Genomic DNA, 27,907 nt, shown 5'->3' with positions numbered 1-27,907 from the left:
AGGCCTGCCGACACCTTGATTTTAACCCTGTAAGATCCCATGCCAGGCTTCTGACCAAAAAAACGGTAAGCAAGTAACTTTGTGTTGTTTTAGGTCACCAAATCTGTGATAATCTTCTGTTACAGCGGCAATAGAAAACGAATACAATCCGCCTCCAAACCGGCCCTTCCTCTGACTTCCCTATTGGTGTCCCTGACCTGGTATTTCCAGGAAACCTCAGTCAGCATCGTTGTCACTCCCATGGGCCCCAGCACCCAGCACACTGTGAAGCCAGGCGGAGTCAACCTCCAGTGCCTCTCGTATCCATGTCCCCTTAGCCATCCCTCACGCCATTGCCCTCATCCGGCCCTTGACACCTCCAGCGTAGGTAACTTTAACTATCACCTCACTCACGCCTCCCTACCACTTGTTCTGCACAAAACTAACAAATGAAACTTATTCCTCAAGTGTATTTCTGTTCACATTTCTCCCATCAATGAAAAATTCCCATTGCTACTGATTTCTGATTAAATGAATTAAAGCCCTCTATTATGGGCTGACTTGTGTCCCCCCGCCAAATTCATATGTTGAAGTCCTAACCTCAGGACCTCAGAATGTGACTATATTTGGAGACAGGGCCTTTAAAGAGATGATTAAGTTAACATGAGGCCATTAAGGACCCTCATCGAATCTGACAGAATTTGGACACACAGAGAGACACCTTACATGTGCCTACACAGACAAAAGACCGTGTGAGGACATAGCCAGAAGGTGGCCGTCTGTAAGTCACGGAGTGGCCTCAGGAGAAAGCAACCCTGCTGACACCTTGATATTGGACTTCTCGTCTCCAGAACTGGGAGAAAATAAATTTGTTACTTAAGCCACCCAGTCTGTGGTATTTTGTTATGGCAGCTCTATCAAACGAAGACATCCTCTATGCACTGACCCTTATCTAATTTTTGATAAATACCACCAAGAATTTCCCTATATGTACTTTACAGTCCAAACCCAGGCAGTCTCTGTGCCTTTTGCCTCTGTGCCTTTCCTCATGCTGCTTCCACCAGCCAGATGCTCTCCATCTCATCCCTGACAGATAAAATTCTAATTGTGCGGGACAGCAGAGGTCAGTGGAAAGAGATCAGGGCTGGGAATCTTAAGTCCTGGATTCTAGGTTCAACCCTGTGATTTACTAATTGTGGGATCATGAGCAACCTGCTTATAACCCATTTTAGGGTTATAAGCCCTAAAATGGGTATAATGATCTCTTTGCAAGTCACAGGGCTGTTATAAGGTTCCAATGATACCATGTATAAGAAAACCTTATACAGTTTAAAGTACCATTTATATATGGTATATATATATATATATATTATGTATATATAATAACCATATATTATATATATGTGTGTGTGTATATATATATATATATAATATATGGTTATAATGTGTGTGTGTGTGTACAGTATACAAGGCTCTACTCAAAAGCCACTTCCTTCATCAAGCTTTCTCTGACCCTCTCAGGGCCCCTTAAAGACTTTGAACTTTCACCATTTCTTTTACTTTTAAACTTTGTATATTTTTGTCTGCAAAGAGCCATCTAGAGCACAGGTTTTGTAGTCAAACAGATTTGAGTTTAGCTCTACCATTTGTCAGTGGCAGGACCCTGAGTAAGTTACTTAACTTTTCTGGACCTCAGTTTTTCCCACCCATAAAATGAGTATTGTAATAGACCCTTCTTCAAAGGGTTGAGGTGAGGATTAATTAAGACAGTGCATTTAAAATATCTGCACAGAAAATGTTCAATAAATGGTAAGCCTGTCTATTTCTACCTGACTCATTGAGAACCAAGACCAGCCCCATCTGTCCTTGCATATCCCCCTCTCCAGCATTTAGCAGGGTCTCTCCAGGTACCAGGTACACAATATTTATTGAATGAATGGGCAGGGTGTGGTGAGACAGGCTTTAGGCTATCGCTGATATAGTGAGAAAGGTCCACTGAGCCACAGGCAGAACCTGTGAATGAGAAATTTGGAATTCTTTAAATGTCAGTGATGCATGAGGATGAAATCAATGAAAGCCCAAGAAGGAAGGGTACCCTCACAGATGGGTCAGACAAAGACCCATCAAACAACTGGTCCCTCTTTATGAATGATTTAGGTCACCAGTAATGTGTTACTCCAAACCTTTTTTGAGAAACTTTGTGCTTTGGTCAAGGGTCAAAATTCCACACAGCCAGTAATCTATCTATAAAGCATAAAACAAGGCAGGATCTAATCAACTGTTAACCCCCAAAGCTAGAGAAGCTCAGGGAAGTGAACAGTGGGAATATAGTTCAGGCCCCAAAGGTGAGCAGGATTTGCAAGACTGGAAGATACGGAACAGTGTGCCTCCACGTGCTGAGAGGGGATGGGTGGGGCATGAGGATGGGCTTGAGGAGATGGATCTGAGGCAGAGTGTCTTGGAACAGCACATGCCCCTGGTGAGAGAAGCTGCCCACAGCCCCATCCCCACCAGCAGGGGGCACGTCTGTCCCTGAAGGTCACAGAGACTTACCATGCTGGAGTGGACTGTAGCCTGCTCAATGTACCTTGCAATGCCTGTGACAAACGCATTCCTGTCCTCGAAGTTTGTGTCAAAGTTAGCCTGCAGGAATTAGAGAACAGGAACATGTGGTGGTTGGAAAACAGGTCCAAGGTGGCTGGGTGTCCAGGGAATAAACTGCTGCCAACAAATGCCCAAGTTCTCTGTGGAAATCTATCTCCACACCACCCTCTCATCTTCTGCCAAGAAATCCCACCCTGAATCCCACTGGGCAGGAGCTGGCTACAGCCAGGGCCTGCATCTGCTTCCCATGGGTAATCAGGTTCACCCAGGGAGCCTCGGAAGTAAAGGCTTAAACCATACAAACCTAAATAGCTCTTAAAAGTGAAGACGTGTTTTTTTTTTTTTAGAAAGAAGCAGACTCACAGATATAGAGGAAAAACTAGTGGTTACCAGTGGTGGGGAATGGGAGGTACAAACTAGTGGGTGTAAAATAGGCTCAAGGTTGTATTGTACAACACTGGGAATGTAGCCAATATTTTGTAATAACTTTAAAAATTGTATAAAAAATAAAAAAAATTTTTGAAAGATGAAGATATTAAAACAAAAGGTGAAGGTGTACACTGCTTTGATCCAGCAGTTGCAAAAATACTTGCCTGAGGGTGCAGATACATCTGTACAAGAATAATAACTGCAGTATTTTTTTTTTAATAAAAAAACTAGACACCATCCAAATATCCATTAACAGCAAAAAGCTAAATAAATAATAGTATATCCATACAATGGGCTTATCTTGTAAGTACTATGAGGTGGTTAAATACAGTGTGGTAGCATAGCAGTGTTGTCAGGAAAAATACCCATAATAAATTTTAAGTTAAAAAAGCCAAATCATAGAGCAACATAATATAGTGCCATTCTCTTTTGGTTAAAAAAAAAAAAATTATATATATACATGGTAAAAAGGTGTGTGGGTGTATATATGTGTATATATATAGACATAGTTACAGGGAAATTTTTATTTGTTATAAATACTTTGCTGTATTGCTAATAATAAAAAAGATATTTACATAATTAAAATTTAATCTGGGTTAGAAAATGTGAATAAACCAAGTTGATGAGTTGAACCTTCAGGCATGTGCTTAATAAATCTAGCCATTGAATGAAATTTAAAATATACTATGCATTTATATTTGGTCTCATTTAGCAGTCTAAGAACTTTCAAAAGGTCAAATGCAGCTAAAAAGCTAAAAATCTCCAATTAACTAATTCTTTCATAACATGGTATACTCGCCCAGCACACCCAGACAAGGGGCTATTTGCAAGGCTGACTACGGCTGCACCGATGCCCTTCCCACCATGCCCAGGTGGGATCGCGGTTTTGAGCAATCTGACCACGGTTTGTCACAAGCTTGCCTCTCAGGCAAAAGCAAACAACTGTGACTGGCTTCCCGGAGCCATTATCGGCCGTGGGGAGTTGAAGACCTCTTCTCACATACATGAAGGAAAAGTAATTACCCAGGCAGGCTCTAGGGGTTTCTAAATTGCGATATTTAATTCATGAGGTCAGAGCTGCCAAAACCTTGGTTGGTGCTGCAGCAAGAACAGCCGGGAAGGTATTTGGGGTCAGAACGGATCAACAAGCCTTCCCCGAGGGAAGAGAAACAGCCCTGGTGTACATTTACTAGCTTATCTATTGCTTACACTCAGCTCCACCAGTGCACCAGGAACTCCATCAGCGGACGACCTTTCACCTTCTAGATGCAGGCATCCCCCTTCCCTCTGCCTTCAGGGCAAACCCTCTCAGGGGATCCCCAGAATTCCTGATCCCACCCCCCACCATCTGGCCCCGGTGCTCTGGGAGGACTTAACCTGGTACATGATGGAGGAAGGCGGGGGTTCGATGCATGGCTGCTGGTCAGGGAGGGGCAGCTCTTCCAGCAGGTCCACGTTGGACAGGGCGTCTTCCAGGGTGACGTGGGTGGTCATGGCGGCAGTTTCTGTTGTCCGCACTGGGGGGATGGAAGAGAAGGAAACGGAGAGTTTCAGGGGCCTTCAAACACTTCTCCCAAGCTCACCCTGTCCAGGCTCCTTCCGGAGAACCCGGGGAGTTGAGGAACACGCACCGAGACCGCTTTCACTTGCTACTTCTTCACGTGGTGCCCTCAACCCGTGCCTGATATCTGAGGATCTCTTTACAGTTTACGAAGTACTTTTTTATGTCTATTGCCTTGACTGAGCCTCACCACAACCCTCTGATGGCAGGTGGTCTCATATCCACATAACTGATGGAAAAACAAGGCTCAGAGAAGTTATGTTGACACTCATACAACCACAGTGACTAGAAGCAAAGGACCTCAAACTATGCTTGACGCTAGAACATGGGCCAAAGTCAGCCTCCAGCTTTTGTTATTCAAGAAGATATTTATCAGCTCCACTCTTAAATTATTGCATAACACAAACATCCATGACTGAGCGAGCCAAAGATTATCAACTTGAAACCAGAGTTTGAAATTAAGCTGCGAGTCAAAGAATTCAGACTCCAGCAAATTTAACCTTATTTGCAAAAACATTAGAGCCATTGTCTTCCTTGGCCTGGACATATGGTATGTTTTGTGAGCCACACCAAACAAATCAGCCCAAAATAGACATTTTTGTGTCTCATACCCTGGCAGAGTACAGCGGCTGTGATGAGAACTTTGCCAGGCAGTGAAGCTGAAGAGGTTCTAAACAGCATCTACCTAAAAGGAGCTAACTGCTATTTTAAGAACTCAGCACTCAGCAAACAGAATACTCATTTTTTAAAGCATACGTGAAACATTAATTAAAAATGATCATGATTTAGAGCATAAAACAAGTTCTCACAAGTTCCCCCAAATATGACCTTCTAGAAGTCACATTCACTGACTACAGTGCAATAAACTTAGAAATCAATAATGCAAATTACAGCAAAGAAAAAACCCCATATCTATGAAAATTTGTAAAAACATACTGCTAGGTTATTCATAGCTGAAGAGGAATTCAAATAGAAATGATAAAATATTTAGAACTGAAAGAGAGCATGAATAAATGTCCTGATGCATTTCATAGGAAATAAGAAAGCAGAATTAAATGAACTGAATTTTCCACTCAAAAACCTAAAAAAGGATAAAAATCAACCCCCAAAAATGAGAATGCAGGGATTACTAATTACAAAAGCAGAAATAAATGAAGCAAAAAACAGCAAAACAAAACAAATAGTAGACTAGGTGAACAAAAATCTGAAAACTGACTTTTAAGAAAAGATTAATAACATAATAATAAGCAGCGGCGGCAGCAACTGCTAATCCTTTAGCATATTCGAATGAGGAAACACGGAGAAGGCTGACTGCACTCCGGAGAGCGCCCTCCCTCCCTCCCCATCCCTAATCCCAGGGAAGCCTGAGACCTGCTTCAGGGCTGGAGTCTCAGAGTGTCAGAGAATTTGCCTCACTCATTAGGAAATGTGGTGTCAGAGGCCAGGGCAGAAAAGGACCAGCGACAGCAGAGCTGGGCCCAGGCCGTGAAGGGCTGACACAGTTGCAGAGTGCACCTCACGCGGGCTGCCCCTGTGTCTCCTTTAGGCCCGGCTGGGAGGGCAGATGGGGCTGAGCTGCTGACCTACCGCTTCACACTTCACTGAGTTCTCAACTCACCTCCCTGTCACGCGCTATGGCAACAGTGAAGGCCACATCCAATGAGGGCACGGGGGAGCTCAGAAGTGACTGCCTCCTCTGCCCTCTGCAGGTGCCTGGCCTCATGGGGGTGGTTTCAGGCCCTCTCCACACCTATGCTGCTTCCTCTGCTCTCTTCTCTGGCCTGAATTCTAAGTGTGGCATTCAGTTCTACAGCAAAACCATTTGCCAATCCACAGAAAAGATTGTCCTCTTTAGTACATTAATGTTAAGTCCATTTTGCAGGAAGGGTTAATGATTGTCCAGGGCATAATGATCTGTAAGCGCCAAAGCCCTAATAATTCTCTTCGTTAATTCAAATAATAATAAAACTAACATTTTAAAGCCATTACTCTGTGTCACGCTGCCAAGCACTCAGCTATTTTAATCTTGCATCAACCTTATAAAGGTAAGTACTATGATTATTCCCATTTTACAGATGAGCAAACAGAAGCTCAGAATTTAGGTCACTTTTCAAGGTCAAGGGCTGGCAAGTGCTGGAGCTGGGCTTGGAACCTAGGTTTGTCTTATAAGAAAGGCCTAGAAGCAACTATTTATCTATGACTACCAGGGCTGTGTCAAAGGGACCCAGGGGCCAAACTGAGGCAGCCTCCATTGGCCAAAGATGGGGTGATCTGAGCACCAGTTAGCACAACTCAAGGGACTTGAAACAATATCAAATATATGCGAATCCATGAGATCGTAAAGACACTTAATAAAAACTTGGTTTTATGCCTTTGTTACTGCTGGAGGATGCCTGTGAACCAACTTTTACGTTGAAAATCAATAAATAAAAGGAAAGAAGCAAACATTGAACCAATCTTTCCTATACCAACTGTACCACTGGATAAATGAATTGTAGGAGAGAGAGATGCTTCTCTTTATAAAGGTATTTCTTTTTTCCCCCCAGAAATATTCACAGAATTAAAATATCCCTAGTTTCCAACCCCTAATGAACAAATGGATGTAGGCACTGATCACCAACTGCTGCTAACATCACTACATGAGGGACAACCAGATATTATGCGCCTCCTGATGGAAAAACACACCATCACCTTACAAAGAGTGCTGAACCCAAAACAAAATACCTGAATCTAATCAAGCCTTTGATACAATCTGACAGGAAATACAGAGGACAGAACATGTTAAAATACACCACAGTGAGGTACTCAGTAAAATACAATCTATGGGAAAGTCTGCTGGACCAATGACTGAGCATCTTTAACAAATAAAGTGCAAGGGAAAAAAAAAAAGAGATAGAGGGGGAAGTTATAGATGATGAGAGACTTAGACTATCACATGGTTTTACTTCATTTGGATCTTATTTCAAACCAACCACCATAAAGATGAAATCGTAACATATATGAGAAAACAGGAAAATTTCTCTGGTTAGTTACTGACTCGATATTTGACAGTATTAAGGAAACTGTTATTATTTTTTAGATGCGACAACAATATTGAGGTTATGTTTTAAAATAATCCTTATCTTCGACAAATACCTACTAAAATATGGATAAAAGGATACAGGGGTTTGCTTCCAAATCATATCAGATGGGGGAAGAGTGAGAAATAAATGAGACAAAATCAGCTAAAGTTAATAACTGTCAATCCTGTGTGATGCTTACACATAGAGATTTATGATAATTTTTTATCCAATTTTATGTTACTTTTTAATTTATTTTATTTATTTATCTTTGGCCACGCCACGCAGCATGTGGGATCTTAGTTCCCCGACCGGGGCTTGAACCTGGGCCCCCTGCAATGGAAGCTCGGAGTCTTAACCACTGAACCGCCAGGGAAGTCCCTCCAATTTTAAATACGTCAGAAATGTTCCATAAAAACTCCCAGCTCAATGTATACACTCCCAGGTCTAATCTGTCTTCCCTTCCTTCATCTTCCCTGACTCCTACTTATGATCTTTACCTTCTCCTTCCTCCTGTTACCTGGGTTTCTTCTAGGCTTCTCAGATTCTAAAATACTCATTTACCAGAATAACCCTTAAGATTTTCCCCTTTAACACAATAATACCCCCGTCCTTCCCTTGATGAGACTCAATAAGTGAACGACCTACAGAGCCAATAAATTAGGAGTCTTTATTTCCATTACAAATACAGCTTCTCTAATGGACTTCTCTGTTTCTTTGCGGATCATTCACTGCCTAAGGGAGAAGGAAATCAGACATTTTTAGCCCAAGTGCTAGAAGTCACTGCCAACTCCACATCAGTCAGAAAGAAAAAACATTCCGGAAATTTTATCAGAGGTATACATGAAAATAAGTACTTCTTTTCCAGCGCAAGTGTCCTGCCTGTTATGCAGTCTTCCAAAGGAGAAGAATTCTTAATATGGAGTCTACGACCACGTGGTCATTTTGTCACTTTGGAAGAGAAATTAATAAAATATTAAAAAAACTAACACTGTTCTGGGAGCACCATTTACCAGACAGAGCTGCAACCTGCAATGTGGGGCATTCATGACAGATTTAAATTCAGCATCTGCATAACAAACTGAAACTCAGGGGCCTGGTTTCACCAAGTAGTAATAACACTGGGCTCTCGGGCAATCTGCTTCTGAGAAGGTCTTGTAGGCCCCGTGCCCGACCCCCTCCACCCCTCCACCCCTCCACCCCCCCACTGAGATGACTGACAGATCCTGAACAAGAAGCAAGGGGCCTCACAGACGCAGGATGGGCACTAGGAGAGCCTGGCTTTGGAAATGCAGGTTGCTATTCTCTAAGCAAAAGATCTGCATTGTTATTTTCTGACTGACTTTCTGGAAGAAAAACGAAAAAAGTCAGAAGGTTTAATGACATGGAAAACTAGGCTAAGTATCGTGGGTAAGCTCGAGTTCTGTGTTCATATCTGCCATCTGTTACTTCCTAGCTGCATAACCATAAGTTCCTTAACCTCTCTGAGCCTCCGTTTCCTTATCTGTAAAGGGGCGATGATTAATAGTCCCTGCCCTCAGTGATTTATTATGAGGATTATATAACATTACAGCACGTGAAATGCTCAGCCCAACAGCAGGCACACAGCAAGCACTTGGGAAATATTAGCTAGTCGGATGGCCTCTTTTTAAGAGAGCGAATGGATGAATTAAACATTGCAGCAACTCTCCTACACAAGAGGAAGGCATCAGAGATATTACACTAATTCTTAACTCTATAGAACTTTCATTTTGATTTCCTCAATCATAACACCCTTGCAGGTTCGAGGGGACAGGTGTTATTTTTGCTGTTTTTCTAGGGAGGACACACTGTTGCTAAGAAATGAAAACGTTCATTCATGGTCACATGGTCACTACTAGTGACTGAGTTAGGGCAGAAATGGGATATCTTTTTTTTTTTTTTAGAAATGGGATATCTTGACTCCCAGTTCTAAGCCCTTTCTTCTAGACTGCACCACTTTTGTACCTTTTTGAAAGGTCCCAAGCACTTTAGTTTCTTTTTTTTTCCAACTTGGCTGCCTTTTCCTTCCTCTGAAGAGTAAGACTCTGTCAAGCCATAAAGATTAGGTAACTGTCACCTTCGGGTTTCATGAGAGGCCAAGAAATATTTTCCTTGCTGTAAATCTCTCCACTAAAACAAATAAATAAAAATAAAGTTAAAAAAAATGCATATGTATCTTTATATCTGCAAATAAAAAAATATATAAGTAAATATGTAAATAAATATATAAATATAAAAATAAATCTAAGGGAGGCTTAGACTGTCGCCCTCAAAAAAAAACATTTGGAGCAGCATTTGACAGAGCAAGGAAAAAATTCCAAAGTACTGCTACTTCCTCTTCCCATACCAGGGCAAATGTTGCTCATTGATAACATCTCTATTTCTCAATGAGTCCACGGGTAGCCTCAGAATCCTTCTTGTGAAATACAAAACTCCAAGCGGCCACTAGCACTCAATCTGAGTTTGCCCACGAAATAAAATATATGTTGCCCCCCGAAACCAGAACAGAACGATGCATGCATGTGCAAGTTCCCTGAAGCCAGAGACCATTTCTTACCCATCACTGAAAACCCTGGAGACCTTAGTAGGGTGCCAAGGAAAGATGAGGCACTGAGGAAGTACCGGATGGATGAAAGAACACATGAAAATACCTGAATTCCCCGACAACACGGGAGGAAAGAGATGACTTAGCATGTCTTCAATTCTAGTTTCCCATTCCTTCTCCTTCATTATTAATAACATAGATAATTTAAATCAACACAGAATATGCAGTCATATCCATAAACTGCCTGTACAATGATTTACTTAGTATGTTTTCTAAATAGACTTTTTGTTTCTACTTTATAAATATATTTTAGAAAGCTTTATATCATAATCACTAATAGAGAAGCAGAGGGAAACTACAAAAAATAAAAAACAATGAAAACAAACACAGGTCTGAGTGTCATGTGAAAATCATCTCACGTCCACCATTGATATGCTCACTAGAGGTGGTTTAGTGTGGTAGTGAACTAGAGTCCTGAGTCTGCCGCTACCTGGCTGTGTGACCTTAGGAAGATGGCATAATGTTTCTGAGCCTCACGTGCCTCATTTTGATATAAAGAATAATAACAGTTCCTACCTCATATGCTTTGAAAACTGAGTTATCCCATGTAAAAAGCTTGGTAGGTAGAAAGTGCATCATAAATGTTAGTCCCCCCAACAAAACCTAAATCCAGCAACATATAAAAAGGATTATACACCAAGACCAAGTGAAATTCACCCTGGAATGTAAGACTGGTTTAACAATAACATCCAAAAATCAATGAATGTGATAAGCCATATCAATGCAATAAACGACAAATCCCACAGGATCATCTCAACACATACAGAAAAAGCATTTCACAAAACTCACACTCCTTCATAATAAAAACACTCAACCAACTAGGAACAGAAGGTAACTTTCTCAACCTGATAAAGGGCAGCTACAAAAACAGCTACAGCCAACATCAGACTTAATGATGAAAGACTAAATGCTTTCCCCCAGGATTAGGAAGAAGACGAAGAGGTCCACTCTCTCCATTTCTATTCAGCATTGTGCTGGAGGTTCTAGCCAGGGTATCAGAACAATTAGGAAAGGCAATGAAATAAATGATATCCACATTAGAAAGGAAGAAGTAAAATTATCTCTACTTGAAGATGACACGATCTTGTATGTAGAAAATCCAAAAAAATACACTAGAAAACTATTAGAATGAATAAACATGTCCAGCAAAGTTGCAGGATATAAGAATATAAGGAAAATCAATTATATCTCTATTCATTAGCAATGCTCAATATAAAAATGAAATTAGGAAAACAACTCTATATACCATAGCATCAAAAATAATACAATACTTAGGAATAAATACAGCAAAAAGAATTGTAAAATGTATACTCTGAAAACTATAAAACACTGTTGAAAAAATTAAAGACAACCCAAATAAATGAAAAGATATCCCATTTTCATAGATTGGAAGACTTACACTGTTAAAATGGCAACACTTCCCAAACTGATATAAATCCAACGTAACCCCTATTCAAATCCCAGCTGGCTTCTGTGCAGAAATTGACAAACTGATCCTAAAATTCATATGGAAATTCAAGGGACCCACCTAGAATAGCCAAAACAATCTTGAAAAAGAACAAAATTGGAAGATGCACAGTTCTTGATGTAAAAATTTACTACAAAGCTACAGTAATCAAACAGTGTGGTGCTGGCATAAGGACAGAAATATAGATCAATGGAACGGAATTGAGAATCCAAAGATAACATTTATGGTCAACTGATTTTTTGACAAGGTTGCCAAGACAATTTAATGGGGAAAAAATACTCTTTTCAACAAATGGTTTTGGGATAGCTGGACATCCACATGCAAAAGAATGAAGTTTAACCTCTACCTCAGACCATATAACGAATTAACTCAAAATGGATCAAAGACCTAAATGTAATACCTAAAACTATAAAACTCCTAGGAAAAAAACACAGGAGTAAACACTTGTGACTTTGGAATATGTAATGACACCAAAAGCACAAACAATGAAATAAACAAAAGATAAAACTACACATCATCAAAATTAAATTTAAAACTTTTGTACTTCCAAGAGACATCATCAAAAAAGTGAAAAGAGGGAATTCCCTGGCAGTCCAGTGGTTAGGACTTAGTGCTTTCACTGCTGGGGCCCAGGTTCGATCCCAGGTTGGGGAGCTGAGATCCCACAAGCTGTGCAGTATGGCCAAAAAAAAAAAAAAAGTGAAAAGACAATCTGCAGAATGGGAGAAAATATTTGGAAATCATATATCTGCTAAACATGGAGAAGATACAAAGAACTCTTAAAATTCAATAATAAAAAGACAACCCAATTTTAAAAATAGGCAAAGGATCTGAACAGACTTTTCTCCAAAGAAGATATACAAATGGCCAATAATCACATTAAAAGATGATTATTATTCCTTGTTATTAGGGAAATGCAAATCAAAATCACAATGAGATATTACTTCACATCTATTAAAATGGCTATAATCAAAAAGACAGGTAAGTACAAGTGTTGGTGAGGGTGTGAAATTGGAACCCCCGTTCATTGCTGGTAGGAATGTAAAATAGTACAGCCACTTTGATAAACAGTTCGGCAGTTCCTCACGTTTAAAAAAAAATTTTTTTTTTTTAATTTTATTTATTTTTGGCTGCATTGGGTCTTCGTTGCTGCGCTCAGGCTTTCTCCAGTTGCAGCGAGCGGGGGCTACTCTTCGTTGCGGTGCGCGGGCTTCTCATTGCAGTAGCTTCTCTTGTCGCGGAGCACGGCCTCTAGGCGCATGGGCTTCAGTAGGTGTGGCACGCAGGCTCAGTAGTTGTGGCTCGCGGGCTCTAGAGTGCAGGCTCAGTAGTTACAGCGCATGGGCTTAGTTGCTCCACGGCATGTGGGATCTTCCTGGACCAGGGATCGAACCCGTGTCCCCGGCACTGGCAAGCGGATTCCTAACCACTGTGCCACCAGGGAAGTCCCTCCTTACGTTTTTAAACACAGAATTACCATAAGACCCAGCAATTCCACTCCTAGGTATATTCATAAGAAAAATGAAAATATATATTCACAAAAAAACTTGTACATGAATGCTCACAGTAGCATTATTTGTGATAGACAAAAAGGGGAAACAACTCAAATATCCATCAACTGATGAACAGATGAATAAAATATGGTATATCCATACCATGAAATATTACTCAGCCACAAAAAGGAATGAATTATGGATACATGCTGCAATGTAGATGAACTTTGGAAATAATAAATTACATTAAGTGAAAGAAGCATAACATACCTTTTAAAGGAAATGTCCAAAATAGGCAAATCTATAGAGATATAAGGTAGATTAGTAGTTGCCTAGCCTCAGGGTAGAGACTGAGGGAAAGAGGTGGTGTTGCTAAAGGGTATGAGGTTTCTTTCTGGGGTGATGAAAATGTTACGGAAATTAATCGTGATGATGGTTGCACAACTCTGTGAATATACTAAAAGCCACTGAGCTATATGCTTTAAATGGGTGAATTGTACAATATGTGAACTATATCTCAATGAAGCTTTTACCAAAAAATGTTAGTATTTGTATGACCGCTTTTGGGGAACTTTGGGTATATGGAACATAAGCGGGAGTGGGGCAAAGGGAGCTGGAGCTGGGGCGGGAGCCGGGGGAGTCTGGGGAGTATGACGCTGCCCTTACGCGCAGAGACTGTGCTGGATGAAAATGAACAGGGGCGAAAAAGAGAGCAAGCGACGCAGCCACGCTTCCCCAGGGCGCAGCCCCTACACCGCAGGGTGAGCGGACCACCGTGAGGCAGGGCCTCAACCAGTCCCCTCCCCGGCCTGTCTCTGTGGCACTGCCACCTGCCAGCGCCTGGGGTTGCCCCGCCCAGGAGGAGGGACTCCTCAGACATACAGATCTCTGAGGTGGGGTGATGGGCTTTGAGGTTTAGAATGAGGACAAGATGGGTCTCTGGCCTCCTACCCGAGCTCTCTTTTTACTGTAAGGACACTGAGGTCGAGACACGAGAGGACTTGGGCAGGGTCCCTTGGCTAGTTCGGGGCTGAGCTGGGCTAACACTGCAACTTCCTGGGAAGACAAGGGGACCTGACACAATGACTGATATGACAGCGCCGTAAAAGAAAAAGAGGAATATTAGAAAGAAGGAAGGAAGGGAGGGAGGGAGGGAAGGACGGAGGAAGAATTCTGCAGTAAAACAAAAATCCATGTAAGAAAGGAAATACTACAATCAAAGGACATTGCTTGGCTCTCTCGTGGTCATCATTTACAGGTCTCAATAAGGGAGATGCTTTAAATATGATTTGGGTTAAAAGAGAGCTCTTACTATATTGGGAGATGAGGGCAGGGGAGAGAGGCGGATGGTGTCAGAAAGCGAAATCTTCATCCATCACAGCAGGAAGTGAATAGATGACACATAGAATAGACAAATCAAGAAAGAGCAGCATAAGCATGTCATCTAGAGATCTGGAGGCAACTACTGGAAGAAATGGTCAGTTAAAAGCAGCAGCCTCTGGGGGAGGTGGGCACTGGATGCTTGCTTTTCACTGTGAGTCTTTCAATACTATTTGATTCATTTAAGCATGTGCGTGTCTTGCTTTGATCAAAAATTTAAAATTTACTTTAAAAGACAACAACTCAAGGCTTCCTTGCTGGCAGTCAGACAGCTGGCCAGTCCACTGCTCTGTCTCAGGCAGCCTTTGCTATGTAAGTCCCTCCCTGTGGGTCTCCTAGGCCCAGAGGCCCCGTCACCTGCAGCCTCTCTCCACACAGGGGACCTGAGGTCACAGCAGAGAAGTCCAAGTCAGCCTCGACTTGGGTCTCTGGAGAAGGCCTACCCTCCTCTTTGTTTACAGCAAAGAAAAAGATCCTGGCGGGGCTAAGGGGCTTGCCACTCCATTTGCCGTTTCACTCAGCTGCTTCCTGTGTTGCCAGGGTTGAGGAGGCCTTTCCGTTGACAACCCAACCCGGCAGATCCCACCCTCTTGGGAGGGGAGGTCATGCCACAGAAGGCAGCGTGCTGATTTGCTCCCGCTGGGGCCTGTGACAGGGCACCACAGGAGGGGCACCAACGTGACTTGTGTCTGGGGAGAGGAGCTGCCTTTCAGAGGCACCTGCTAAAACTCAGAAAGGGAAGCCATTGCACCTGCTGTGGAAACAAAGAGCGAGACTTCAGTTCGACCACCGGCTCGGGGCATGCAAACCTCAGCTTCATGGATGTGAAGTTGCAACTCGAATGTGGCTCAGCCTGAAGACTGACATAGGCCCCCAAGCCACACTTTCCCTCACTCTAAAAGGGCCATTTCTCTGTCTGTAAAATATGAAGGCTGGTCTAGTAGTGCTTCTCAACCATGATGGCAAAACCTCTGTTGCGATGGTTATTGCGGCAACTTGTCCCAGTAACAGTTTGACTAGTGAGGTTTGCAAACAAGGTGCTTTTTATTATGTGTGAGGGAGGGTTCAAAGTCCTCCCATGGTATCATTGTTTGCATGTTCATCTCTTTTCTTGAGTGGGAGAAAATGGGGTAGAGCTGGGGAGGGGAATGGCTGCTGGGTGTGATGTACTGAGTATGTTGATACTGTCCATCAAATGTACTTAGGAAAAAACAAAAGCAAACCCAAAAACAACTAGTTAGGAATCACTGAACTTGAACCTCTCTCAGGGTCATTCCAACTCAAAAGCAAATGACTGTGACTATAAATGAGACACTCCATCCAAAGGACGTCCTTCAAGAATATGCTTCCCAACACGGCCTGTCCACTGTGGCAAGAGTACTTACGGTGCCATAAACCTGCCCATGGACATTCTTGCCTTGTGCATTTGCTCAAACTCTCTCCGCTCCCTAGTGGACTGTCCTCTCCCCTTCTCATATCCTACCTTTGACCACTGTCAAGGCCCAATTCAAGACAGGCCCCCTCCATGAAGGTCTGACCAGCCGAACTCCACCACAACCTTCATTTCTTGGATTCCCATAGCACTCACAGTCTGGAGTCCACAATTTCCTATTGCATTATAAACTGCTTTATATTTTACTAATTCTTTGCACCACCAAAAATGGCAAGGATAACTGTCATCTTTTGGGGGGTCTGACCCATAGCAACTAGTACAGAGCTGGGCACATCCTAGGCATTACTTGCTTAATTAACACTTCATGAACTATTTGTTGAATACAAGAGCCAATGGCCAAAATTCATGTCTTCTGATTTAAAAAAAAAAAAAAATTTTAAACATCATGGTCCCCTAAGGTACCATATCTAAGTCAGCCTTATTACTGTAAGAATCTGAAGAGATATATTTAGAAAATTCTCCTGTCATACAGTGTCCACCTCAAAAAATAAAAAGCAGAACTTCATTTCTCTTTCTCTTATGAAGGTATAGCATACTTGGAGGATGATGGCTGACCCTGAGTTTTGAATTCTTGTCTCACCATTCATACCTTACCTGAATCGGTCTTAAGCCATCACAATTTAAAAGCACAAATAGAAAATCATTCTCAGGTATCCCTTCACTTAACACTGAGTTACTGAGTGTCTTCTATGAGGGTCAGCCCTGCAGATTCTCTTTGATCTCAGCTGGGCCTTCAGTAAAGTTAGACAATGCTCTCATTCATCCCCATTTGATTTCTTATTCCACCCACAAAGGCAGCTGTTCCAAATCTCCGGACATCTCCCTCACTTTCCTAACCAGTCCACCACCTTTAACTTCTGCAGAGGACCTCATCTCCTGCCTTATTTAGAAGACAGAGACCACACACCACGGACACACTAAACGTCTCTCTGCTCCACGAAGAGATGAACGTCTGAGAACCACTGCTCTACGATGGCTTAATGACGATGCAAACACAAAATCAAAAGACCTATTGATAAGTCATCGTTGGGTCTTTATCGGGCAGCTCTCCAGGTCATGTTTACTTTCCTCTCTGCTTGTACTGTTCCTGAGTTGCTGCAAGTCTACCAAAATGCCACTCAGTCAGGATGATCCCTGCAAGAAATTCTGCCTGACCCCAACCTCTGCCTTCTCAAAACAATTTCTTTCAAGAATTTGCACCCGATTTGTTTTTGCCTCTGTTGCCAGGGTCCAAGAAGTATGGCGTGAATGGCGGTCCTTTGAGGCACATCACACACCGTGCTTAGCATAGTGGCCATGGCTAGGCAGCCAGTGCCCAACATCTTTGCATCCTGGGAGGCGTCCCACACGCACTGACTGAATTCTGAAGTGTCTTTGTTCAGACAAGACCATCCAGGGCCCTAGACGGAATCTGTGAATCACAAAGTGCCTTTCAGTTTCCCTTTCAGTTGGCTCAGTGGTGCAGAGAGACCACAGATTTGTCTTCTTAAGTTGACACACAATATATAATTAATAAATTGTTCCTTTAGGAATGGAGGGCAGCCATCCAAAGGAGCCACACATTCAGGAATCTCCTTCTCTCCTCTGTTTCCAGGGCCTTTTCTTCTCAGCCTGAGGTTTACAAACATTATCTCATCTGCAGGCTCCTGTGGCCAACAGGTAGGTAACAAGCTGGGCAGGCTGCTTTCGGTTCCCCAGTTTTCAAAGTCAGAGAGGTAGAGGCTGATTTAAAGGCACACAGCAAGTCAGGGATAAATCTTGTGTCCGAAGACTACGGTACTGCTTCGTCCGCTGGGGGAAGCGAAGCACGCCTTCAACATTTTTGGCTGGGTTGCAAAATGCTGAATGTACACAGAGGAAGAGGTCCTTCCTGATCTGTGTTGAAATGTGAGAACTACCTCTGGGCTTCCACTGGGCATATTCCCTCCCCCTTCTCTCTTCCTACTCCAGCTATACCCACCTTCAGTGTGCTACTCAGGAGCACTTCCCAGCTGAAGCCCTTGCTGACACCACATCTTATCACGCTTTCTTTGGCTACCTTCTGCAGGTCAACCTGGGGCTGGGTTCCTTGGTCACAGAGACCAACTCCCCTGGGAAAAGCAAAATCCAGGAAGGCTCGGAGGTAGAACACTTGGTAAGAACTCGGGGTTGACGACACCTCCTCCCCCAAACTGGGACTCCTCTTAGCAGGTCAAGGAACTCCTATCCCTCCTCATCCCCAGCAATGAAGACTTACACCAGCCAACTCACAGGTGTGCTGTTCTTGGACATGGCCACCAGCAATGAGGTGTCTGCTGAGTGACCAGGGTGGAACCTTCACTGTGGGAGGCCTTCTAAGGCCACGGAATCCTTTAGCAGAGTCAACAATGACAACAACAAAAGATCTGTCTTCTTAAATTGACACACAATATATAATGTGGCATGAGCCACATTCTTAATGATTATGTAATTAATACATTATAACGATAAACATATAAATATAATAGTACTTACTATGTGCTAGACACTCTACATAGCATTTGCATGCATCCCTTGTTTACTAGAGCATCCAATTAAGTACCAGCTCCTTCCCCACCACAGCTGGCACACCGTGTCACTGCCCGAGGTGACAGTATGCTCTACCCTCTTGCCCCACCTCCACTACTAATGCAGGGTCCATCCTCTGGACCCTAGGCTTAGCTTTGCTCCTCAGAACAATAAGACCAAAGGCCTTTTACAAAGGCTCCAATAAGGTGACTGATGCCTGGTTTCGTCAACTACAAGTGAATAATTAATACTCGCCAGTAAAGAAATAGACTCATTGTTACAGTGGCCACATGGAGGCTATAAAAGGCCATTTTGTGCAGCTCTTGGTGGAACCCTGGGGCCAACAGCGGCCAAAAGAAACCTCTTTGAGAGTGTAGGCTGATCCTCAAACATGAAGACTGGAGCTCAGCACTGTTTTCCAGGAGTGCTGCTCCCAATGTCAATTAGCTTGTTGCCTATTCATCACCTAATTCGGCTTGCTGGTCAATGACAGCAGCAGAGGCCCACTGAATGTCCGAGAGGGCATGATATATCAGAGGGGACACGTACTGTTCCCCCGAGACCCTTTTCCAGTTTTTAAATTCTTGCCTACTGTCTTCTCTGGGCCAGCCTCTGATTGGATTGGAGTAAAACTCTCCGATCCTGGTGGATTTTACACCCTACTATTGGCCTAATGCCTAAAATGAGTTTTTCCTTTTCCATTACCAGCAGGGACTGAATAAGGCAGACTTGGGTGCCTACAGAACCAGTCAGAACTGGCCAGGAAATATAATAAAGAAGCTTAGTGAGCAGAGCGCTAATGCCCCCAGCCAGAGGCTCAGCCTGCAGAACTAGCCAGAGGCACTGGCTTTGTGAGCAATAACACGCTCTCCTTGTGGCCTCGGAGCTGCCCTGGCAGATGGTAGCCAGTGCCAACAAGTAACTCTCTATAGGAAAGTTTCACCTCCTCCAAGTGTACACTGGGCGCTCCACAATACCCTCCAGTGACAGTAACCCCTGACCAGTTACACACACACACACACACACACACACACACACACACACACATACTCCTATGGTATTTTTGCCCTTAGGGCCAAAGCTGCCCCTGCAGCAAGCAAACACAGCCTACAGCTGCTAACTGGTGTCATTTCATCAAGTTGTTCCCCAAAATTGCTACCCAGTTCCCCACTCCCACTTCCAGCCCACTGCCTGAAATTCCACCATTAGAGATATCAAATATTATTTACTTAAAGCGTTGTTTCCCATTAAAATGCCTCTAAGCCTCTGTTTCCTTTCTGGTCAGATGACTTCTAAAACACCTCCTGCGTCTAATGGGGAATTCTTGTGTATTTAGCTCTTGAGAATAAATGTGTTCACTGGCTCCTTTCTTGAAAACAATTTTTGACACAGGAGAATGGGTGGGGGGATGGTGGAGCACAGGACAGTGTACGGAACTGGAGGTGGGCAGTCTCAGGGAGGGTCACAGAGAAGGAAGGTCTGATGGTGGAGAAAACAATCTTCAAGGCCTTCACCATCCTGCCAGGGATGTGAACCTAGATTTTTGCCCTCCAACATCTGTGATCTCATGGTTGCCAGCATGGCTTGCAACAGGGCCTGTGCCCCAAAGTAACGTAAGACAGCCCCTGTCCTAAAGGGGGCACAGCCAGGAGGTGCCCGGGAGCCGGCAAGAAAAGATACTTGTCTCCTTCTTGGCCTGGCTGTAAGAGCCCATCAGCCCTTGGTGAGTCTTTCTGCTGTGCTGGGGAAACTAGGCAAGCAGAGGTCAAATTCCCTAGGCTGGGGAGGGCACCTGGGCAGTCCCAGCGTCCTTCTCTGCAGGGTTCTCAATACAACCACACTCCTCTCGGACCATGCTTCCCGCCGCCGTCCCCACTGCCACACGCAGAGCACGCCCTTCTCTTCCTTTTCAGACGGTGTATACCCATGGAGGGGGAGGGCTGCCCTGAAAAGCAGAAGCCTACTACAGACAGGTAGGCATCTTCCCGATTGTTCAGAGCTCATGAAAACCCAACCTTTTCCCCAGGAGTCAGCCCACTCACCTCCTTTCCCGTACCTCCTCCCCCGCCCCCAGACAGCCAGGAGGGAGAGCGATGCTAGGCCGGAAGGCTTCAAAGCTGGTCAGGCGTGCCTCCTCTCTCATTAAAGCCCCCACCTCCAAACGCCGCCTCTTCGCCCCTCGCCCCACCCATCTCACGTTCACTGAAGGGCTCTGTGTGCCCGAGGCCGCTGCCAGGCGGGCCCAGGCGGTTCTCGCTGGCCCTGCGGGAGGTGATGGTGGCCGGGGCGGCAGAGGCGGCGGCCGGCGCTCTGCAGTACCTGGGCGCGGAGAGACCGCCGCCGCCGCCGGGCTCGCGGCCGCTGCAGGTGTCTCCGATGCTCGGGATGAGCGCCGCTTCCTCCGCGGCCGGCGGCTCCGGCCCAGGCCGCGCACCTGCTGCTGCTGCCACAGCCGCCGCGCCCCAGCTCCGCCGTGCGTCAGCGCCTCCCGCAGGGGGTACGCGCCTCGGGGCCCAGGGTGGGCCAGAGGGGGCAGGGAGCTGTTCCGGGCCGGAGGCCCAGCCTCCGGGGGCTTCGGGGGCCCCCAGGCCGCGCTAGCCCAGCCGCCGTGCTGAGCACACCCCCGGGGCTGGGAGAAGAGGTGCCGGCCCCTCGAGCATTCTTACGGCCGCGTCGCCATCCCCAGCAGCATCCCAGTCCCCACGCCGGCCCCAAGGCCTGCCAGCACCGCTTACCTGGGTCTGCGGCAGGTCTAGGGGAGCGGCCCGAGCCTACTGCGGTGGCCCGCGCCGGGGCGCAGGATGCTCTGCCCGGCTCCGCTCCGCTGCAGCCGCGCTGGGCCCCGCCCTCGGCCCCGCCCCTCCAACCGCCGCGGCTCCTCCTCCGCCCCGGGTATCCCGCCCCTTCGCCGCTGCGGCTGTCACACAAAGAGCAGGAAATGGCTGCGGCCAGGGGCTCTGGGCGCGCCCCTCTGCGCGGCCGGCGCCTCCCGGACCTGCAACCCGTGTTCCCGCCCCGGGAGAGCCAGCCGCGCCGCTTAGGGAGAACTTGTCCCCAGGACCCCCCAGGCCTGGCAACCACACCTGCAGCAGTAGGAGGACTGAAGATTTGGGCTCCTTTCGGACCTCACTGATCTCACATTATTTCCAAGTGCTCATTTATCTCCCTAATACTTATCGAGCACCTATTTTGTTCCAAGCACCGTGCCAGGAGCTGAGTAGGCACTGGTGTACAAAAGACAGGCCCCGGCACTTTTGGAGCTTATCATCTATTAAGAGAGACGGGGAATAAATGTACGTAGCAAATGTCCAGTTCCAACTGAGAGACGTTCTGTGAAGAAGAAGAACAGGGTGAAGTGATAGAAAATAAACCTGAGGGTTGGGGAGAGGGGACTTCCACCAATGGAGTCTGATGCCAAATGCTGTTCCTCTGTTCAAAATTACCTTCTCACCCTCCCTTTCACTTCCCTGGGGCCAAATCTCTGAAGCTGCCCTCTTTGAAGCAGGGATCTCCCTCAGCTTCCTTCAGGAAGAATTAATTGCCTCATGGACAAAAAGGCAAATACATGGTGACGGGAAGTATTTACTGGCAAAGCCCGGGAAAAAACTGAGAGGACAGGCACCTTTCTCTTCAAGACTTATCTGCTCTAAGTCTCCAAAGAAACGGTTCTCATGGAGATGCAGCCTGGTGAGCCCTCAAACCAGGTGAAAGTCAGGCAGCACCGAATTCCAACCTTGGGACCCCTGAGCAAGTCACTTCACCACTCTGTTCCTGAGGTGCCACCTTATCTACAATGTGGGGAATAAGAGTTGCCTTTCCTACGTCACAAGGTAAATAATTTGAAAGCATTTGAAACTTTTTAAAGTTAAGGGGTAAAGTCTTGCTACAGGGGAACCTTTCTGAAATATTTACAAAGGGCGCACAAATTTCTAATTAATCACTCAGCTCTTCCTATCAGGGGCTATTTATAGAGGAGCCACATTACTCAACACTCAGCAAAGAACTTGTGGAAGCCTTTGCCCTACCTGATCTCACATCGTTTCCCTAGCACTCAGTATTCATGATCCTTTGTGGTTTGATGTTACATCACTCATTCTAATTTAAATTGCTATTTCAGAAAGGATGACTTATATATATATATACATTCTGTCCCTGGTGCCATGTGAGAAAGCTGTGGGTGTGTTTGTGCAGGATGGCTTTAAAAACAGAACTGAGGTTTCTTTCTTTTTTTTAATTTTTAATTTTCTGCTGTGATCCTTGGGATTTTGGGTGTCAGTGATTACAAATATCTAACAATGAGAGATTGGATTTTCATTCTATACGGCGTATTATTTTAGATGCTGTAGATTTCTGGAAAACATATTTCTCCCTGTGGTTCCTTCCTTGTCTTTTCACCTTGCAGGAACACGTTGCTTAAAAACAAAAAAGACGATTATGTATATGTTTGGTTAGATCTTGGGCAAAAATAATTCCCTGGCCCCTGAATTCTATTTGCTTGTAAGGGGAAGCAATGTGGTTTTGTTGAAACCACTGTTTTGGAAATCCAGAGGCTTGCCTTTTGGTCCTGGTTTTGCAACTAAGTGATCTTAGATAAGTCACTTCACCTATGTTTCCCCATCTGTACAGTGAAGTAGGTTGGATATACTCCAAGGTCCCCCTGCATGTGGAAGACTGCATGAGTTAAAACAAAGGACATGCCCCTGCCATGCTTAAAGCATTCACTAGCTCCTCACTTCTCGCAGGATGGAGCCAAACCTCCTTACCGTGGCCTACAAGTGTCTCCATGATCTGGAGTCTACCTGTCCAGTCTTTTCTGCTGTGAACAAGCTCGCTGTGCTTCAGCTAAGAGGAATCTTTTAGTTCCCCAAACTTGCTGTGTTCTCTCTTGCATTTGGCCTTTGCACAAGCTAGGCTTTTTTGCTTGGAATGATCTCTCCTCCTTTCCCTACCCTTTCCACACTTTTCCCCCACAATGGTGCCTACCTTCTAGTCATCTTTCTGGTATCCACTCAGCTGTTGCTTCCTCCATGACCCCTCCACGTTTGGGTTGGGTTAGGGTCAGCCGTCCATGCTGCCATAACTCCCTGGGCTTCCTCTACCTTACCACTTGTTATGCTGTGTTGTAATTGTTGGCATACTTGCCTGCATACCACCATTTGAACATAAAATCTAACAGAGCAGAGATGTGTCTTGCTCTCCATTGCATCCTCAGTGCCTAGTACCTAACAGGCGTTCTATTATGTAAAATAATAGAGATAATAGTAAAAGTGAGTTGAATGAATAATCGAAAGCGAAAGCTTACACGTTGCCATTGAAATTTGGAGCCATCTGTCTACTGCCTTCAGATATCCTTCCCGTCCAACCCCAGGCTGCACCATCGGCAATGAGAGGACCACAGCTATAAGGTGAGAATTGCTTCGCCACTTGCAAAGTTGTGGGCCACGCACTGCAGTTCTCTGTGTGGCAACATTGCCTTGTTTTTAGAAAAGCCCCAAGTCAGGACATCTACGTCTCCTTTTAAAATCCATCGGCAGACCCTGTTTCATAGAAACCGATAGTGGTGCATCTGAAATGGGCATAAGAACTGGTTCTGGAGAGAGAAAACATAAATATTAATATTAATAATAATGGCTAACATTTACCAAGTGCATTATCTCATTTAATATTTAAAATTATCCTATGAGGAAACTATAACTGTTAGTCCCATTTTATAATTGAGGAAACTAAGGCAGGTTAAATAACTTGCTCAAGGTAGTGAAACCAAAACTTATGCTTTTAACTTTTAACCAAAATTATATATAGCCTCATTTCCCCCCTCCCAAACAGAATCCATGTTTTCATTACTGTGTCACCTTATTCTAAAACCACATTTAATGCAAGTTACAGAGACACATTGTATTAAAATGTTTTTAAATCAGTAACAATTTTTTTTAAAGGAAAAGGGATATGAGATGGAGAAAATGTGAATGATACAAAAACTATCTCCATGTACTTTGGGTTTGCTACAGTAGGCTCACACATTTGGTTTGTGTAGTTAAACATTCGTGTAGTTAGCAGGAAAAGAGAAACTTGATGGTCAGTTACACAATTTACATTGTCCATTAGATAAAACCTGACCACTTGCTCAAAACTGCCTCATTTTACAGATGAAAGAACTGGGGCCCAGAGAGGGGAAGGGTTGCCCAAGGCTGGCTGGACCCAGACCCAGGTCTTTCCATAGGAAACTGGGTTGCCTATTTCCTTCTTTGAAAATTTGTTAAAGCAGATATTCTACACTAACACTTATTGGATGTTTATTTGGGATTAGTCTCTGTGCCAAGTACTGTGTATGGATGGGCAAATTTTATCCTCACAAAATCCTCAGAAGTAGCTCTGTTGTTTTATAGATGAAATATTGGGGGCTTTTTTGCTATTGAAACATTGCAGCTCTGTCCTGGGTCATTTGGAAATGCATTCCCTCTCTTCTCTGCTGTTTTTTTCTCACTTTGCTCACTTCCGTGACTTCTAGAGAACTGGCGTCCCCTGAAGGTCAGACATTTTACATAGAACTTGACAGCAAAGGACCTTTCATCTTTATTTAAACAAATACCATTTACCATAATTTTGGATGAGAACGGGTGAGGAGAGTTTGAACATATTCCAAACCAGATTTGGAATGCAACAACATAGCCGAGGTACAATGAGGTTGGTGCTGCTGTATTCTCAGAGGCTGGCATAGTGGCCCTATAATCCACCCCACAGAATGGTTGGGAGCATGGAATTTGGGAACAGACAGGTCTAGCTTCAAGCCCGAATTCTGCCTGTTACTAATTATGGGACCATGAATGGTTTTCCTAAGTTACTGAGCACCGTACTCCTCAGCTACAAAACTGAGACGATCATAACTGTTTCTATCCCTTGGGTTCTTGGAAGATTAAATGAAACAATCAATGCAACACAGTAAGAAGAGCCATCATATATACTCAAAAATGGGAGCTTTGGGAGACATTCAAGATGGCGGAGGAGTAAGACATGGAGATCACCTTCCTCCCCACAAATACATCAGAGATACATCTACATGTGGAACAACTCCTACAGAACACCTACTGAACGCTGGCAGAAGACCTCAGACCTCCCAAAAGGCAAGAAACTCCCCACATACCTGGGTAAGACAAAAGAATAGGGACAGGACCTGCACTTCTGGCACTAGGAAGCCCCTTCACTGGAGGAGACGGGGGGGGGGAGGTGGGGGGAAGCTTCAGAGCCACGGAGGAGAGCGCAGCAACAGGGGTGCAGAGGGCAAAGCAGAGAGATGCCCACACAGAGGATCGGTGCCGACCAGCACTCACCAGCCCGAGAGGCTTGTCTGCTCACCCGCTGGGGCGGGCAGGGGCCGGGAGCTGAGGGTTGGGCTTCGGAGTTCAGACCCCAGGGAGAGGAATGGGATTGGCTGCGTAAACACAGCCTGAAGAGGGTTAGTGCGCCACAGCTAGCCAGGAGGGAGTCCGGGAAAAAGTCTGGAGCTGCCAAAGAGGCAAGAGACCATTGTTTCAGGGTGCGCGAGGAGGGGGGATTCAGAGCACCACCTAAATGAGCTCCAGAGACTGGTGTGAGCTGTAGCTATCAGCGCGGACACCAGAGACAGGCATGAAACGCTAAGGCTGCTGCTGCCGCCACCAAGAACCCTGTGTGCGAGCACAGGTCACTCTCCACACCTCCACTCCTGGGAGCCTGTGCAGCCCGCCACTGCCAGGGTCCCATGATCCAGGGAAAACTTCCCCGGGAGAACACATGGCGCACCTCAGGCTGTTACAACGTCACACTGGCCTCTGCTTCTGCAGGGTCACCCCGCATTCTGTACGCCTCCCTCCCCGGGCCTGAGTGAGCCAGAGCCCCCTAATCAGCTGCTCCTTTAACCCCGTCCTGTCTGAGTGAAGAACAGATGCCCTCAGGCGACCTACACACAGAGGCGGGGCCAAATCCAAAGCTGAACCCCAGGAGCTGTGCGAACAAAGAAGAGAAAGGGAAATCTCTCCCAGCAGCCTCAGGAGCAGCGGATTAAATCTCCACAATCAACTTGATGTACCTGCATCTGTGGAATACCTGAATAGACAAGGAACCATCCCAAAACTAAGGCGGTGGACTTTGGGAGCAACTGTAGACTTGGGGTTTGCTTTCTGCATCTAATTTGTTTCTGGTTTTATGTTTATCTTAGTTTAGTATTTAGAGTTTAGTATCACTGGTAGATTTGTTTACTGATTTGGTTGCTCTCTTTCTTTATATAGATAGATAGATAGATAGATAGATAGATAGATAGATAGATAGATAGATATATTTTTTTCCTTTTACTCTTTTTGTGAGGGTGTATGTATATGCTTCTTTGTGTGATTTTGTCTGTATAGATTTGCTTTTACCATTTCTCCTAGGGTTCTGTCTGTCCTTTTTTTTTTTTTAGTATAGTTTTTAGCACTTGTTATCATTGGTGGATTAGTGTTTTGGTTTGGTTGCTCTCTTCTTTCTTTCTTTTTTTTTTTTACTTTTTACTTTTTTAAATTTTTAATAATTTTCTTTTATTTTTTATTTTAATAACTTTATTTCTTTTTATTTTATTTTTTTCTTTCTTTCTTTCTCTTTTTCTCCCTTTTCTTCTGAGCCGTGTGGCTGACAGGGTCTTGGTGCTCTGGCCGGGTGTCAGGCCTGTGCCTCTGAGGTGGGACAGCCGAGTTCAGGACATTGGTCCACCAGAGACCTCCCAGCTCCATGTAATATCAAACAGCGAAAGCTCTCCCAGAGATCTCCATCTCAATGCTAAGACCCAGCTCCACTCAACAACCAGCAAGCTACAGTGCTGGACACCCTATGCCAAACAACTAGCAAGACAGGAACACGACCCCACCCATTAGCAGAGAGGCTACCTAAAATCATAATGAGGTCACAGACACCCCAAAAACACATCACCGGATGCGGTCCTGCCCACCAGAAAGACAAGATCCAGCCTCATCCACCAGAACACAGGCACTATTCCCCTCCACCAGGAAGCCTACACTACCCACTGAACCAACCTTAGCCACTGGGGGCAGACACCAAAAAAAATGGGAAAAACAAACCTGCAGCCTGTGAAAACGATGCCCCAAACACAGTAAGTTAAGCAAAATGAGAAGACAGAGAAACAGACAGCAGATGAAAGAGCAAGGTAAAAACCCACCAGACTGAACAAATGAAGAGGTAATAGGCAGTCTACCTGAAAAAGAATTCAGAGTAATGATAGTAAAGATGATCCAAAATCTGGGAAACAGAATGGAGAAAATACAAGAAACGTTTAACAAGGACCTAGAAGAACTAAAGAGCAA

The 27,907-nt window shown here is 44.7% G+C and overlaps 1 protein-coding gene across 9 annotated transcripts in view; it reads right to left on the bottom strand.

Annotated features, from left to right (window-relative positions):
- CYFIP2 (cytoplasmic FMR1 interacting protein 2) overlaps window positions 1-21,406 on the bottom strand; it is a 126,851-nt gene extending 105,445 nt beyond the window's left edge. For 2 of the 9 annotated variants that reach the window (XR_005019433.1, XM_036848504.1), the window contains exons 1-3: window positions 5,990-6,059; window positions 4,390-4,529; window positions 2,533-2,622 (exon numbers count right to left, since the gene is read on the bottom strand). Coding sequence is in view for 8 of the 9 variants with exons in the window: in XM_036848504.1 (XP_036704399.1) it covers window positions 2,533-2,622; window positions 4,390-4,529; window positions 5,990-5,993 (234 nt within the window). In the remaining variant the exon portion in view is untranslated. Of the gene's footprint in view, window positions 1-2,532; window positions 2,623-4,389; window positions 4,530-5,989; window positions 6,061-13,489; window positions 13,500-18,012; window positions 18,143-20,370; window positions 20,524-20,897; window positions 21,268-21,313 lie in introns of those variants that run through there. The other 7 variants (XM_036848507.1, XM_036848506.1, XM_036848505.1 and 4 more) reach the window with 7 other exon arrangements.
- Window positions 21,407-27,907: the final 6,501 nt, after the last annotated feature.

Source organism: Balaenoptera musculus, chromosome 3, assembly GCF_009873245.2.
Source record: "Balaenoptera musculus isolate JJ_BM4_2016_0621 chromosome 3, mBalMus1.pri.v3, whole genome shotgun sequence".
NCBI lineage: Eukaryota > Metazoa > Chordata > Mammalia > Artiodactyla > Balaenopteridae > Balaenoptera > Balaenoptera musculus.
Note: the sequence above shows the minus strand (reverse complement) of the source record. Positions and strands in the feature narration are given on the sequence as shown.